This window comes from Cebidichthys violaceus, unplaced genomic scaffold (assembly GCF_023349555.1).
Source record: "Cebidichthys violaceus isolate CVI_PGR_0920_01 unplaced genomic scaffold, fCebVio1.0.p SCAF_17, whole genome shotgun sequence".
NCBI classification, from domain to species: Eukaryota; Metazoa; Chordata; class Actinopteri; order Perciformes; family Stichaeidae; genus Cebidichthys; species Cebidichthys violaceus.
In genome coordinates, this window is record NW_027176340.1 from 1,106,988 (window position 1) to 1,121,789 (window position 14,802).

General features: G+C 45.9%; 1 protein-coding gene across 2 annotated transcripts in view; it reads right to left on the bottom strand.

Moving 5' to 3' along the window:
- Positions 1 to 924: 924 nt before the first annotated feature.
- epha8 (eph receptor A8) overlaps positions 925 to 14,802 on the bottom strand; it is a 68,743-nt gene continuing 54,865 nt past the window's right edge. Inside the window, exons 9-20 of one of the 2 annotated variants that reach the window (XM_068711878.1) lie at positions 13,904 to 14,028; positions 12,026 to 12,188; positions 10,888 to 10,984; positions 9,434 to 9,501; positions 9,054 to 9,179; positions 8,362 to 8,547; positions 7,796 to 7,857; positions 6,972 to 7,181; positions 3,603 to 3,752; positions 3,326 to 3,516; positions 2,328 to 2,486; positions 925 to 1,458 (exon numbers count right to left, since the gene is read on the bottom strand). In XM_068711878.1, coding sequence (XP_068567979.1) covers positions 1,344 to 1,458; positions 2,328 to 2,486; positions 3,326 to 3,516; positions 3,603 to 3,752; positions 6,972 to 7,181; positions 7,796 to 7,857; positions 8,362 to 8,547; positions 9,054 to 9,179; positions 9,434 to 9,501; positions 10,888 to 10,984; positions 12,026 to 12,188; positions 13,904 to 14,028 — 1,652 coding nt within the window. In that variant the 3' untranslated portion in view covers positions 925 to 1,343. Of the gene's footprint in view, positions 1,459 to 2,327; positions 2,487 to 3,325; positions 3,517 to 3,602; positions 3,753 to 6,971; positions 7,182 to 7,795; positions 7,858 to 8,361; positions 8,548 to 9,053; positions 9,180 to 9,433; positions 9,502 to 10,851; positions 10,985 to 12,025; positions 12,189 to 13,903; positions 14,029 to 14,802 lie in introns of both variants that reach the window. The other variant, XM_068711877.1, reaches the window with a different exon arrangement.

Sequence of the window (14,802 nt, forward strand, 5' to 3'; positions counted from 1 at the left end):
ACACACACACACACACACACACACACACACACACACTGCTCCAGTAGACATGTCTACACGTTGTGTTGTTTGCTGCTAAATTAATGCTCTGAATCACGTAAAAGATTAATTTGTCAAACTACTATTCCCAAGGTCAAGAATAAACTCTCACACTGAAAACTGAAATAGATTTGCTATCCTTGAAATGCATTTAAAAAAAAAAAAAAAAAAAAAAACCTGATTTGAAATGGATTTTTAATTGGATTGTAATAAGAGGTATCAAAAGAAATCCCCAAATATACTGAAAATGCATGAGCTGCAGCATTTATCACGATATTTGAAATTATTTTGTATCTAAACATATTGCATCTAATTTAAATATATTTTCATTTCTGTCAGTTGGGAAAAAAATCTCATGAGCGAGCAACCTACTACACAAACTAATGTTAAATATCTCTTCTCGGGTTTTATACTTTAGTAGTCATTATTTACGTACTATTTTATCGACGTGTACATCGTGACTCCAGTTGAGGAGTTTCGTGACACAACTGCAAAGCCTCCACCACACAGAAGGGTCGTAGATTAAAGTGCACCGTCACCGAATCACACACACACACACACACACACACACACACACACACACACACACACACACACACACATCTTCCGAGTACAGCAGTTGTGCGCTGCGCAGCTTCACACGGGGCACGAGGTGCTCCGGGGCTCCTCCTGGGGTCGTTCATCAACGTTAAGACGGCGGAGAAATGTGCCTCTTGTTGGTGTTAATAGCCTCGGGGTGAAATAGGTCTTCTCCGCTGATGGAGACGATCTGGCAACTTGGGTGAGCGCTATCTCACTTTTTTCTCCACTTCTCTCGGCCTCGAGTCTCCTCGAGCTTGTACCATCAGAATATTTGAACCCCCCCCGCCCCCCCACCCTCTACATCAGTCCATGTACTATCGTCTGGTTTACTAAATCATATTTCTCTGATAAATTCAGGACTGATAAATTATCTTCTCTCCGCTGGCGATTCAATTAAAATAATTTGTGGTAATTAAGGCAGTCTTTCCATTTACAAACAAGATGTTTGAACTAAAAAAATGGGTTTCAGATAGGAAAAAAAAAAAAAAGGTTGGACTTGTCCCGAAGAAGTCATGTGTTTTACCCGCTCCACAGTTAAAACCTCTCCCGTTTTTTGTTCTTCAATTTCTTCGGGGGGGGGGGGGGGGGGGAAAGTCTCGTAAAGTTCCCGCACATCTTCCTCTCCCGTTCGTTGGATCGTCTTAAATTCCACGGAGTCCCTCTCGGCCCTGTTGAAGCCTGGGGTTCTAGATTTTTAGCAGAGAGAAACCTCACTGTTGGAGTTACACGTGCACGGACGGCACGCTCTTGTTGAGGACCTGCGCCCTCATCACCTGGACGCTGGTCATGATCTTCTTCTGGTGGCCCATCAGTGTCACTCCGAGCCGCTGGATGTCCCTGCATGACACACACACACACACACACACACACACACACACACACACACACACACACACACACACACACACACACACAGAAATCTGAGTTGTAGTGATCCATGACAAAAAAGTGAATTCTCAGGCCTTTTGGTACGTCAACAGCCAACAGAGTTAACATGATATGATGATAATGTTGCTCTCTAACTGCTGGATGTGTAAATATAATATCTACTTAAATGAGCAGTGAAAAGGATTTAGTGCCATCTAGTGGTGAGTTTGCAGATTGCAACCAACTGAACCTCCCGTGCCCCTAAGAGTTCAGTTCACACTGATTAAAACAACTTAGTTTATATTAATTTCTTCCTAATTGAATGCTATGGAATTTAATTAGTCTCAAAACTGGTGCATATAACAGTAAGCAGTATATATATATATATATATATATATATATATATATATATATATATTCATTATGTACAATCTGCGAGCGGACCTCAAGAAGGAGCATTTCCGTAATTCACTCGCTTTTTCTTTTACCAGTTCTTCACTTGTTTGTGGCCAGCACAAATGATCATGATCAATCATTTGGATATCAGCTTTTATTTTAGACACAATGCACGATTTGCTGCGAGAGGACCAGAGTCATTCCCCTTGCTAATTAAAGGACAGATGATGATAGTGGTGAAGGACAGACTTAAAGACTGATTGAAATAGAAACCAAATAAGATCCTGAGGGTTTATCTTGCTTGTGACTGGAGCTCAATGGAAGATCGAACCGCTAGATCGAACCGCAGAGGTGGCAGTTAACAAAAGAAAATGCAGAACCATGACAGCAGTCTAACTGATTATCTGAGAAGACCATCGCCTCTGATCACCGTCAGCACTTACCCTTGGTTCATGCTTATGACGTGTCCCAGAGTTTGGTAACCCCCCGCCGCAAAGTGGTCCTTGTAGCGGCTCATCTTTATGGTGTCCAGCCAGTCGTTTACCGAGTTACAGCTGCTGAAGTCGGGGATCGCTCTCTCCATCAGTGGAGGACTGTTTAAACTGCCGGACACAAATAGAGAGAGAGACGGATGGACATAGATGGACACAGAGAGAGAGAGAGAGAGAGAGAGAGAGAGAAGATTGATGGGAAGACAAAAAGATTAGTTCAAGGGAGTCCGAAAATGAGAAAAAAAGGCAAAAAGTGAGCAAGAGGCAGAGCGACCGAGAGGGTAAAGGAAGGGGGGTACGTGCTGGTAGCTGAGGCAGAAAATCAATAGCGGTTAAAATGATAGAGAAGAGCTGGTGGCTGTGGTTGCAGGATGGCTGCTTTGGGTAGATTATAAAGGGATGAATCCTGAACACTTCTCCTCTTCCTCACGCTGACATAGATGCACGCACCACCGGCTCCGTAGGACCCGGGATCCGGACTGAGCAATTTACGCAGGTCCGTCTTCTGCCTCTCAAACGTTCTCCCGGATTCGCCGCGGATCGATGTCAATATCACAGCCGGGCTGTTACTCACAGCGCGTCCATCAGGAGTGAGCTTATTGGAAAACCACCTGGCTTCATTTGCCGGAGAACTTCGAGGGAAACTTTTGGACTGCAAATCTATCTCAGCGGCGCTCATGTTTTAAATCAGCGGGATGAGATTGGCTTCACCCCGGCTCCCACACCAGGACGGCTACTTAGCAGCCTAACAGCCCGTCACCAGACAGCGTCCGGCGGATCGTCTTCTCAGCCCCACGCAGACGGCGTCCCGCTTTGATTTTTGCGGCTTACGCTGCTAATCACGCGAACCAATATTTGATTAAATGAAAACCGCCCGGCCAAATTGAATCAAAAGACTCCTCGGCATGTGACGCGACGCAAACGCGGATCTACTCAGCGGCCCCACCCACCTGCAGAGCGTGTCCATGGACTTCAGGTTCTCCGGGTTGCGGATTAGCTTGTCGAGAACGGTGACTATCTGGCAGAAGCGCGGCCTCTCGTTGCGGTCCTTCTGCCAGCAGTCCAGCATGAGCGTGTGCAGAGGACCGGGGCAGCCCATGGGAGCGGGCAGCCTGTAGCCCTCCTCCACGGATTTGATCACCTGCACACAAAACAAAATAGGCGCGAGGCTACAGTGTCTGAGGCGAAGGGTTAAGGCTAGTTGGTGAAACAAACGGCGCTGCTCACGTCTCTGTTGGTGAGGTTCCAGTACGGCCGCTCTCCGTAGGACATCACCTCCCACATGACCACGCCGTAGCTCCACACGTCGCTGGAGGAGGAGAACTTCCGGTAGGCGATGGCCTCGGGGGCTGTCCAGCGGATCGGGATTTTCCCGCCCTGTTGGCAGAATAACAATGATCGACCGGGGCCTTTCAGGCTTTCTTTAGTTATAGAATCCAACTCATGGTCGCAGAATAAAGGATTAGTTTTGGCTATGTTCTATATTCTTTCTTATCATATCATCACCCCATGAAAAGACCAAAGACGTCAAAGAATGTATTCTACTTAAAAGCACTCTTTGTATTAAAGGCCTGATATATTTTATTATTTAATTCAAATATTTTATTCTTCTATGCCGTATGGCTCCATTATCGTCCAAAAATCTGTAAAAAACCCCAACATAAATCAGCCTCATTGTTGCACTGATTGACATGTTTCCGTAGTGAAGTTTGCTGAACACTGCTGTCTATGAAAATGACTGAGCCTTTAAAATGAAACTGTATTTGTTTGTCTAGATTCACTCTTTTACTCTTGGAGGGGGTTTGGAGCTGAGGGTCACAGACAGTGCGATGCATTGTTGATTTTGGTCTTGCACTGGGATCTGTTGACAGTAAGGAAAATATAGATTGATGCCGGCCTTAACCTTTAAATCCAGGTGGGGACGGTGAAGAAGACATGCAATTCTTCAGCCTCAACACTTACCAGGGAGGGTAGACCCCACATCCGGTGGTCAAAACATGATTTAATAAACAATTTTGTACCACTGTTGTTGTTTTTTAAGCCCCACAAAAATGTAATTATTTTCTGTATACTGTATGTTGGAGAGTCACAGTCAAGTTACTAGCACGATATATTGATTTGTTGTGCTCCAAAATGCAGCAGTAACGCTTCCAACAGTGGAAACCAAGACAATCGTATGCATTGGTCATTAGTAACATGAGGACGTGGATGAATCTGGTAGAACACGGTAACAGCCTGATGTAACAGAATGTTTGATTTAATGCCGTGATGGACGTGGGATCACACATTGAGGTTTTAATGGGTTTCAATGGGGACATTTTTGGTCCTGTGGGGTCTGAATGTATTCTGACTACACAGTTTATTATAGACCTATTATGAGAGCCGGGGCTTAACTAACTAACTAAAGTAAAGGTACAGAAGTATTATCACAATGTAGTTAAAGCAAAAGTACTCATTCATTCATAGTGTTATAATGTGCAGCATATTATCGATGTATTACTATTCCCACAGCATTTATATGTCATTTTAACTACTGTAGTTGTATAGACGTAGTATACAACAAAGTATCTATAGCAGTCCTATACTGGAGTAAATACAAATACACAGTTATCCTCTGAAATGAGGTGACATTGAAGTAAAAAGTAGCATAAAGAAGAGTGAAGTACTAGCTGAAATCAGTGCTTTTAAAGTTTAAAGTTAAGACACGCCGTGGTTAGATGAGTAAACAGGCGCATGTGTCGGACCAGAATAAACTTGCAAATGTTTGCAAGTTATGTGAACTACTTCCACTTTACTCTTGATATAAAAGTGACACTTAATTAGGTTGACGGATGGACGCGTCGCTTCTTAAACAAACAAAGCGCTCCCAAGTGGGTTCTGTTAAACATTTGAAGGTTGCTCTCAAAACGCAGCCCATTAGGCGCACACACACACACACACACACACACACACACACACACACACACACGCCCGACGTCCTGCTAAACCACGAGAACCGGCAACGCGACCGGAGGACCTGCAACCTTCACTCGAGACCTCAACACCCGCAACGCCTTCAGAGTGACTTTGCTGCCAGATTCCATACGACAGGCCGCTTTTAAATTCACTTTAACAAGAACCGTGTTTATCATCAGCCATAATCAGCCATTAATTTCCAGATGACACTATATAGCGTCTTGTAATATCGTCATTAACAATCCCTTTTCCCCCTAAAGCAGCATGTCTCTGAGTGACGCTGCATGTAATCACCCAGCTTCCTGTAATCTGATTGCCGTGCTTTAACAGACAAATGTGTCAAACGCTGATTTCCATCTGCTGTGAGCTGATAGCATCAGACTCTGGAAGGAGGCTCTTTTTATATTTTATAGTTAAGGTTTAATACACTTGTGCTCACCGGGCTGTAGGTTTAATGCTGGACTGCTCTCTGCTGGAGCAGCTGCAGAGATGATGTTACTTTGCTGATTGTATTTGTGTTGCTTTTGTCTCCGGCTTTAACGCTCGTCTTGATGCTTCTTTCAGCGGAACTGACTTCTTCAATAAAAGTTATTCAAGAATGACAAATAGGACCAATAGGATGTCAATTTAATTTGACAAAATATGAAGGTATACTGTATATCTGATGAATGTAAGGTGACGGCTGTAAAGACGTTGTCTTTTGGCATTGCGCTATATTTACATGATCTGAAGGATTTTTAGGTCTGAGGTTCAAAGTACTATAAAGTACTTGCTGCTAAAGGCATTACATGTTGTGGCTAAGAAAGCAAGGACTGAAATTACATGTTGTTAAAAATGGATGACATCATCAGGGTTATATGTTTTTTTTTGCTTGGGATAACCAGAGCCCAGCAGACTCCGGTTCTGCCGGGTGAAGCCAATGTGGAAGTGTCTTTAAAAACCTGCATTCTCTCTAGTGTCCAGCAGGGGGCGACTCCTCTGGTTGTATAGAAGTCTAGTCTAAAATGACTCTAATTCTCTCTTGATTTACTCCCTCAGTAAACATTGTAAACATGAGTTTATGGTCTCAATCTCTAGTTTACAGTCTTCTTCAATACAGCATGATGTTCATTTAGTACATTATGCTCCATTTAGAGTCAAACACACCATAAAGAGGGGATGCTTTCACTGCTAGCTGGTTACCAAGAATAAAGACAAGGCCGTGGACCGTGGTCTGTGGTCTGGTCTAAAGTCATATGAGTGTTCTATTGGTTGCTACAGGTTGTACTATGGGAGATGTAGGATTCCAGGGTTTTTGGAGATTTCACCCGTCCGGATATATCAGGCTCTGATGCTTTAACTGTCTCTTGGTATTCCTTTAATGGAAGAGCATTACTGAATGGCTGCAGCAGCCCTTAAGAACCCGTAAAAGTCTTCCTCGCTGGAACTCATTGTGTTTTCTTAATATGCAAGTTTACACGAGGCTGCAACTGCATTTTTTGACACATAACGTTGACACAACCTAAGTGGAATAGTTCATGTACGTCTTAACCTGCGGTTGTTTTTTTCATACCCGTTGCGCGTGCTCGGCCGCTTCCTCTAAAGAGCTGTGTGAGTGTGTGTGTGCGTTGCATCAATGCTTGCCTCAATGTGAAAACTCACACTGGTGGTGTATGCAGCGTCGGGGTCGTCCTCCAGCACCCGGGACAGCCCGAAGTCAGACACCTTACACACCAGGTTGCTGTTGACCAAGATGTTGCGGGCAGCCAGGTCTCTGTGGATGTAGCCCAGGTCAGACAGGTAGGTCATACCGGCCGCGATGCCGCGCAGCAAACCCACCAGCTGGATGATGGTGAACTGGCCATCGTGCCTCTGCGGGTAGGAAGGAAGAGAAGAAGAGAAAGATTGGGGGAGGAGGAGGAGGTATGGAGAGAGAGTTTTAATGGCAGATCACAAGAAGTGAAGGTAGAGCAGCAGAACCGATGAGGAGAGTGATAACAGAAGAGATGTTAATCAAGATAGAGAGGAGGGTTCAGATAAGAGAAGAAAACATGAAGTAATAATCCACGCTATCTTCATATAAGCAAATACTGGAGCTGTTTGACATTGTCGATGTGACACAGCGTTAAATCAACTTGTGTCTCGTTAAAGAGAAAACTTCCACATGTGCTGCTCTGAACCGCTGGTGCCTGGCAACAGTGACTCTATTGATAAATAGCAAGTGAAGTGAAGTGATGTTGCTCTGCTGTGAAAACCACGTATCACCGAGTACATCCGGCTCCGTGGGTTGAGAAGAATTCTCCAACACTCGTTAAACCTTCCTGGAAATCCACCGGAAAGGTTGCTAAGAAGTCGTAATACATGATGAGCAGTTATACGGTGAAGGAAAAGATCGACACTTACTCAATAACAGAGAACAGAAGAATCACTTTACACTGAGTCAAAAGGAAAAGCAAAACAAGAACCTTTACTGCTTCAATACCGACCCTGAGGAAGGAGTCCAGAGAGCCGTTCTCCATGTACTCCGTGATGATCATCGCCGGTTTGCCTGAGGGAACAAACAGGAACCTTCAGGACTCCTTCCTACGCTAAACCAGCCCGGCCTCATTCCCAGGTCCTCAAGTAGCGACGCTTTGTCCTGGTCCTCACCAGGACGAGCCCAACGCGCCATAGCTTGCCGCGTTGGGCTCCCCGGTAAGTTAAAGAAGGCGCCGTGACCAAGCGTTCGTTTGTGACCAGGTTGGAATAAGACGGGTTGGATGAACCACATATCTGCAGCATATTTAATACTTTTTAAATATCACTCGAGGAACCCTTTTTCCTCTAAGCTCTTCAGCCCAAGTCCACTTCACAATAACTACGGGCTTACTTCCTGGACAGCTTTGCGAGTCGTCTACATGACACACAGTTGCTTGGTGAAGCCTATGCATACTAAAAATGTCCTTTCACTGTTATTCATCATGCTCTGTAACAGTCATAACTCTTACATCACAGTCAATAACCGTGAACACAACGTCATTAACGCTCATGTATAGATTTAGCGGTGGCGTACTCTGGGTTACCACTCCCTCCAGGCGAATGACGTTGGGGTGGTCAAACTGGGCCATGATGGACGCCTCCGCCAGGAAGTCCCTCTTCTGCTTCTCCGTGTATCCCGCCTTCAGGGTCTTCAGCGCCACTGGGATGTCCCGCTTCCCCGGGAGTCTCATGCGTCCATAGCACACCTCCCCAAACTCCCCTGAACACAAACACAAGAGAGGAATCCATTAATGCACTATACACCCCCTCCGCCACATATAACATATAATGGTGAATGTGTCTTAAGTTAATTTGCTGCGTTAGATAAGAGAAATCCATATGTGCAAAAGTAGAAGTAAGCTAATCCTCCATCAGCCTCTTTCTCATTAAAGCTTATCTCAGAAGAACTTTTAAAGTGGGACTGTCTATTTGTCTTCGTCTTCGTCCACGCTTCTCTCCATGTCTGCAGGAGTCACATCCAGCAGCACGGCGTTAGTATTCTCCGCCCGTCTGAGGGGCTTTGATTGACAGCCCCACGCAACGCTCTGATTCCGCTCCGCCATCCTCCTCTCTGCTGCACACCGCAGCCTTTACACCGGCCAATGATTTTAAGTTAGCCCCGGCCGATGATTCTCACTCTGTGTGAGCGCGTGCATGAGTGTGTGTGTGTGTGTGTGTGTGTGTGTGTGTGTGTGGTGCACAAGTTTCACTTTTTTTATTTTGTACCTGAGCCAATGATTTTCTCTATTTTGATCCTGGAAGCTTCAATTTCTCGGGCAAACTCGTGGACCGCCTGGCAGGGGTCCTCGTACGTGTGCGGGTCGATGTAGAACCTCGTGTCGGGGAACGACACTAAGATAAACAGCATTAGCATTCGGTCACATATGAGAGCGAGAGAGACAGAGAGAGAGAGAGAGATAGATAGAGAGAGAGAGAGATAGAGAGAGAGAGATAGATAGAGAGAGAGAGAGAGAGAGAGAAACAGAGAGAGAGAGAGAGAGACGATGATGAAAGGTTGTTTTTGCTCGTAGGATGAACTTTATTACATGCTGTCTAATCAATATGTGCGCTTAGTGGTTATAATTAAGGAGTGGGGCCAAACATACCGTGACCGTTCTGGTAATGCATCTTCTCCTCATCAGAGTCCTGGAAGGCTTTGCTGTAGCCACAGTGTCTACACAAACCACACACACACACACACACACACACACACACACACACACACACACACAAACATACAGTGGGATGAATACAGGACAATAGTGAAACATTTGTACAAAATGTATCAAACTCGGCTCAAAATGAATAAATCAATAGTTGTTCATAGTGAATTATTAACTTTGACAGCCTGTTCTCCCTGTTAATTAGGGTTTCCACCGGCAACAAGGTGGAGCCGAGCCTTCTAATTATTTAACTTTTTACATGTGGCATCACTATACAGGTTTGTCTTATTTATGTTTTTCTTAAATCATAAAGTTTCAATTTCACTTATGCAGGGGGAGTGACGTAAAAACGTCACTGTGCTTCACATTCCAAGCACTGTTGGCCCTGTGTGTGTGTGTGTGTGTGTGTGTGTGTGTGTGTGTGTGCATCCCTGTGTCTGTCCGTCTGTCCACGGCTAATATCGCAAACTGCCGGATCCATCAGCCTAGCACGTTTTGTGCTAATTTATGAGCCTATTTTGGTTAACAGAGCTAACAGCTAACGAGCTAATAAAGCTAACGGAGCCAAACACACGGCAGGACTTTTCTTCCGTCAGTAAAAAGGTCTGATGAAGTATAATTGTGTATAATTGTGGGTTTTTTTTGGAGCGACGGGCCGTAAAACTGACCCCGGTGGTTTCTGCCTCACGTAGCTGTTGGTTTCTTCTCATCAGTTTAACGTCATCGTTAGGGTATTCATTAAAAATGAGCATTTTAAACGTTAAACTCCACCATCAGTGAAGCTTTCCTTTTCTGCACCCCCATCTTAACTGCATTGAATACATTGTGACAACATGATTTTGCCTGGATTACACATTTAAATCCTTCTTCCCCGCTCTAACAGAATGGAAATGAAAAACTTAATATGCAGCGAAATACGAATTAATTAAGTGCATTGGAATTAATTATTCGATGCAGCATTCCAGAGATGTAAGTTGAAAACATCAAAAAAAGGGAGGACGGGTGGGGGTGACGGGATAAGTGGGAACGTTTGGCTTGCAAAGCTACTGGACATGAATCAACATAATTAAATACACTACGAGGTGGAAATTAGGATTTAGGAAAATAGCTAAACAAGGCGGGAGGTGAGAGGACCGGGAGGGTTGGGGAGATGAGAGAAGCTAAAGAAAATCAACATTTCAACAAGGCAAAGGAGACTAAAGGCTGAAACGAGATCCATCCCTACTTTTGGATGAAATAACTCTTAAAATTTGACTTTGCAGGCAATACCAGGTGAGTAAAAACACAGTGCACACACTGATCACAAGCAACATTGACACAAAGAGATACGGTAGAGTAGCGTAAGAAAGTGTTCCACACACAGCAGCGATGGGTAGTGTGGTAAAGTGTAGCCTTGCCGTTTCCTGCAGATGATGATGGCCAGAAAGGTGACCAGGCTGGACACCAGGGCCATGCAGATCCAGATGATGGTCATGGTGTTGTAGCGCAGAGGAGCTGCAAACACACACACACACACACACACACACACACACACGCAAACACAACGCTCCACGTTAGCCGGGAGATTTGCGGTTCACGCTGACACACAAACGCAGGCTGGACGGTCCAACGAGATAAACAAGAATTTGTAGCTTCATTAATTAAAGAAGACACAGTAGATACATTTTACGGGACAATTGGAAGCTTCAGCCTGCCGTCGACCCTGGAGCAAAGGTAAATGATCACAGAAAACCAGTAGGTTTCATCCTCTGGGGACCATGAACATCTGTACTGTACTGGATCTTCGCCATCCCTAGAGCCTTGAGATGAACACGGTCACCACGAACGCTTCAACGTTGGGCAAGACTGAACACAACGGGAAAGAAAGGCTAACCTGGTTTTCATAAACTTTAGGACTTATTGATTACTCAGCATGTATGGTATGGGGGGCATGCACAGTCCTCTTGTTTTCAGAGTCTGGGTCCAGTGAGCAGCAGAATGGAGGGAGACCATTAGTCAGTGAAACAGCACTGGGACTCCGACCAGGCGGGAGGTTTAGCTTCGCAGACCTAAAGTCTGCTCTGCGGGTTCTCTGCCAAATCCCCTATTAGGAAAGAAAAATGTTCCAATAAAAGTTTTTTTCAGTGAGTCCTAACTTTCAGTGTTGTTCTGGCCTCAGGTGGACAGACTCATGAAGACTTCTACCCCCCACCCCCCACCCCCCCAGCCCTGGGATAGGCTGCGGTTTTGCTGACAGCGGTGACCCTCTAACAAAGCTCAGATCAATAGAACAGAGGGGTGGACCGGGGCGGCTGTCCGCCTCGCTGACACTTCAGCCCAGGACCACGCTGAGCAGCCTGGCCTGGGTTCAGGAAGTCTTTGAACACCTTTGCATTAAACGGCATACGACCGCTAAAGGGTCCCCGTGGCTCGGGGGCAGGCAGCAGGTTTTCAGCAACAATTCTGTGACACAATGTATTTCTGTTTCTTATAGACCACCACACAGACACACACACACACACACACACACACACACACACACACACACACACACACCTGCTTTCCCAGTCTGGATCTCCACATTCTGGCTGAAGCGTCCGCAGCCCGCCGACGTTCTGGCTCGGACCTGAAAGATGTACTTGGTGCCCGGCTTCAGGCCCGACACCCGGGCGCTGGTGTTTCTAGACTTCAGAGTGGAGTAACTGTGCGCTTCATTGTCCTGGAACACAAACGGACACGTTTAAGTGGTCAGCTGTTGGGGAAATTAGCATGTTGGTCAGGGTACGTGTGAGAATGAACACTTCACAGTTACACTTAGGGAGGAGTCCCAAGAATGTCAGGGGAAAAATAAAAGGATATGGATATGGATGGATATTTTGATGTCTAACTGTAAATCAAGGAGTTTCTGTTTGTCCGTCTGTGTGTCCATCGCTTATCTCCACAACCGTTCATCTGATCCACTTCACGCTTGGTAGGTGTGTCGCTCGGAGCTCAAGGGAGTGCGGTGTCGAATTTGGGGTTGGGGGGGTTGAAAGAGCTGTAGCTAAGGGGCCCACGGTACTTTAATGTGTCTTTGGTCAACCACCGCTTAAAGCAACGCCATCAGTCCAAAAGGATTTAACGGAAGGCTCCAGTCTCTTGGTGGAAACGGTCAAACCATGCCGCTCATTAACAGCCCCCCCCCCCCTGCTGTTTGGGGTCTTTCACTAGATTTCCTAAACTGTTTGCCGTTGCGTAAATGAATGCAACCTTGTCTGCCACTCAAATGTAATTGGCAGGTAATTACCTCAGGCATCTTTTGAGAATTGACAGGTACTTTGAGGATTATTTATTTCCTTTCATATAATTCATTTGTGATGCCTCGTATGTTCAAATGTGAACTTCTCAAGATTATCTGCCGTGCAAAGTTTATTTTTTGTGTGCGTACATATTCATTAAATTGGGATGTTTGTTTACGAGGAACACATTTATTGGTGTGAAGACTCGATCGACAATGAAGTCTATCATTAACCGCCGTCCTCGCCGCCGCCGTCCTCGCCTTGCTGCCGCAGCGTCTTTATGAGGGAGGAAGGTAATACGAGTTCAGCAATAATGAGGAGGAGCAAGGTGCATCCAAACAGCAGAATAAGTGAATCATTCATGTGTCCTCGGAAAAGGATAAGAGCCTAATTAAGAAGAAGTGCCGGGTGCAGAAATGAGAGACATTTTTTTTTTTTGGTCTTCATTATCATCCTCTGCTGCAGCGGCCGCCACCCTCGCTGTGACTCATCGCTGTTTAAGTGCAGCCGTATAGAAACCTTAAAGAAAGCACATTGCTGACTTGTCCACTTGAAGAAATCCCCCCCGCGGTCGTCTCACCCCCCCAGAGCGAGGCCAGATTAAGACGCCAGCGCAAGAGACGAGCTAATCCTCCATCACTCCCCCAGCGCCGTCCTGCTTGTTTGGCTATGAGACTGTCTGTTTCCAGGCTGCTCCCGCTGCAATTAGCTGATTCCTATCACCCCAAACACACACACACACACACACACACACACACACACACACACACACACACACACACACACACTACATGTGCACGTTCGCGGCAATTAGCCCGTCGCGAGGCTTTACGCGCCCGTCAGCCGCTTTCTGTCACCGTCACTTTGGCTGAGGTGGAATCCACGCCGGCTCATCCTCCTCTCTCGACCCTCGTTTCCTTTCAATTAGCTGAGCTGCCGGCGGTACCTTTTTGATTTTTTTTTTATTGGGATTAAGTTATCCGGAGTCTATCCAACCACTCCTCCGCATTCACAAATATCTGGGCTCAGTTCAGCCCTTTGAAGACAAGGAGCTTATGTTCTCCAGGTACCGCAGAGACGGCGTCACTTCTCCCCCCCTGCCTGAATGAATACATATTAGAAAACAAGCAACCCTACAAACGGCTGGTTCCGGTACCTTCTCGTAGTATTTGATGTCGTACTCCAGGATGACTCCGTTGGGCTGGTCGGGCTCGTGCCACAGCAGGATCACGCTGTTCTGGCTGGTGTTCTCCTGCCGGATCGCCATCACTTCAGAGGGGGCTGTACGAGAAACAGGAGAGATTACTGCTTTGTCAGCTCAAGATGGGGATCCTCCGTGACCGCTGTGTATGACGAGGCGATGACATCATTTCATCCTGACATACACTCTGGCAGGGTGAGAAATCATGAGCTGGGCTAGTTGGTGCAGACTTTATAAGCTCTTAGTTCACATCATGTGGTTTCAGCCCCAACAAGTCCCTGAAACTAAGTGATCAGCCCACGTCTGACCTGCCTCAACCCGCAGGTCGACACTATTTTATCGGTGCTACAAACTATGTTGCGTTTCAGAGACTGTGTTTACTGCACTCCATTCACTACGCTCGTTTTTCTCAGGACACTTTCAGTGCCTCTAGTTTGAGCATTAAATAAACTGCAGCAGTGTGGAAACAGGGACGCAAACGAGCGGCTTGAGGAAACGTTTTTAAAAGATGAAAACTAAATGTCCACCAATCAAGCACAGGGTGTGATGATTACAGCAACATGAATCACAATGCAGACAAAGTTGATGTCAAAGAGTTTAGTCCTGTTTGCTGTGTGGCAGCTGCTCCCACTCGTCCTCACAGAAACAAAGCTTGTGGCCCCAACCTGTTTCTCCCTATCAGCAAAAAAGAAATGTCGTCGATGCAGCACATTCCATCCAAAGATGGTTATTTTGGCAGTAAGAGAGAGACGTATGTGTGATCGAGGGCCAAGGCTGCATTCAAAACTAGAAGATGATGTGGCTGCAACTGAGCAACCGACTTCTGTTCTCCTGGAGAGCTTACAGTGAAAGAT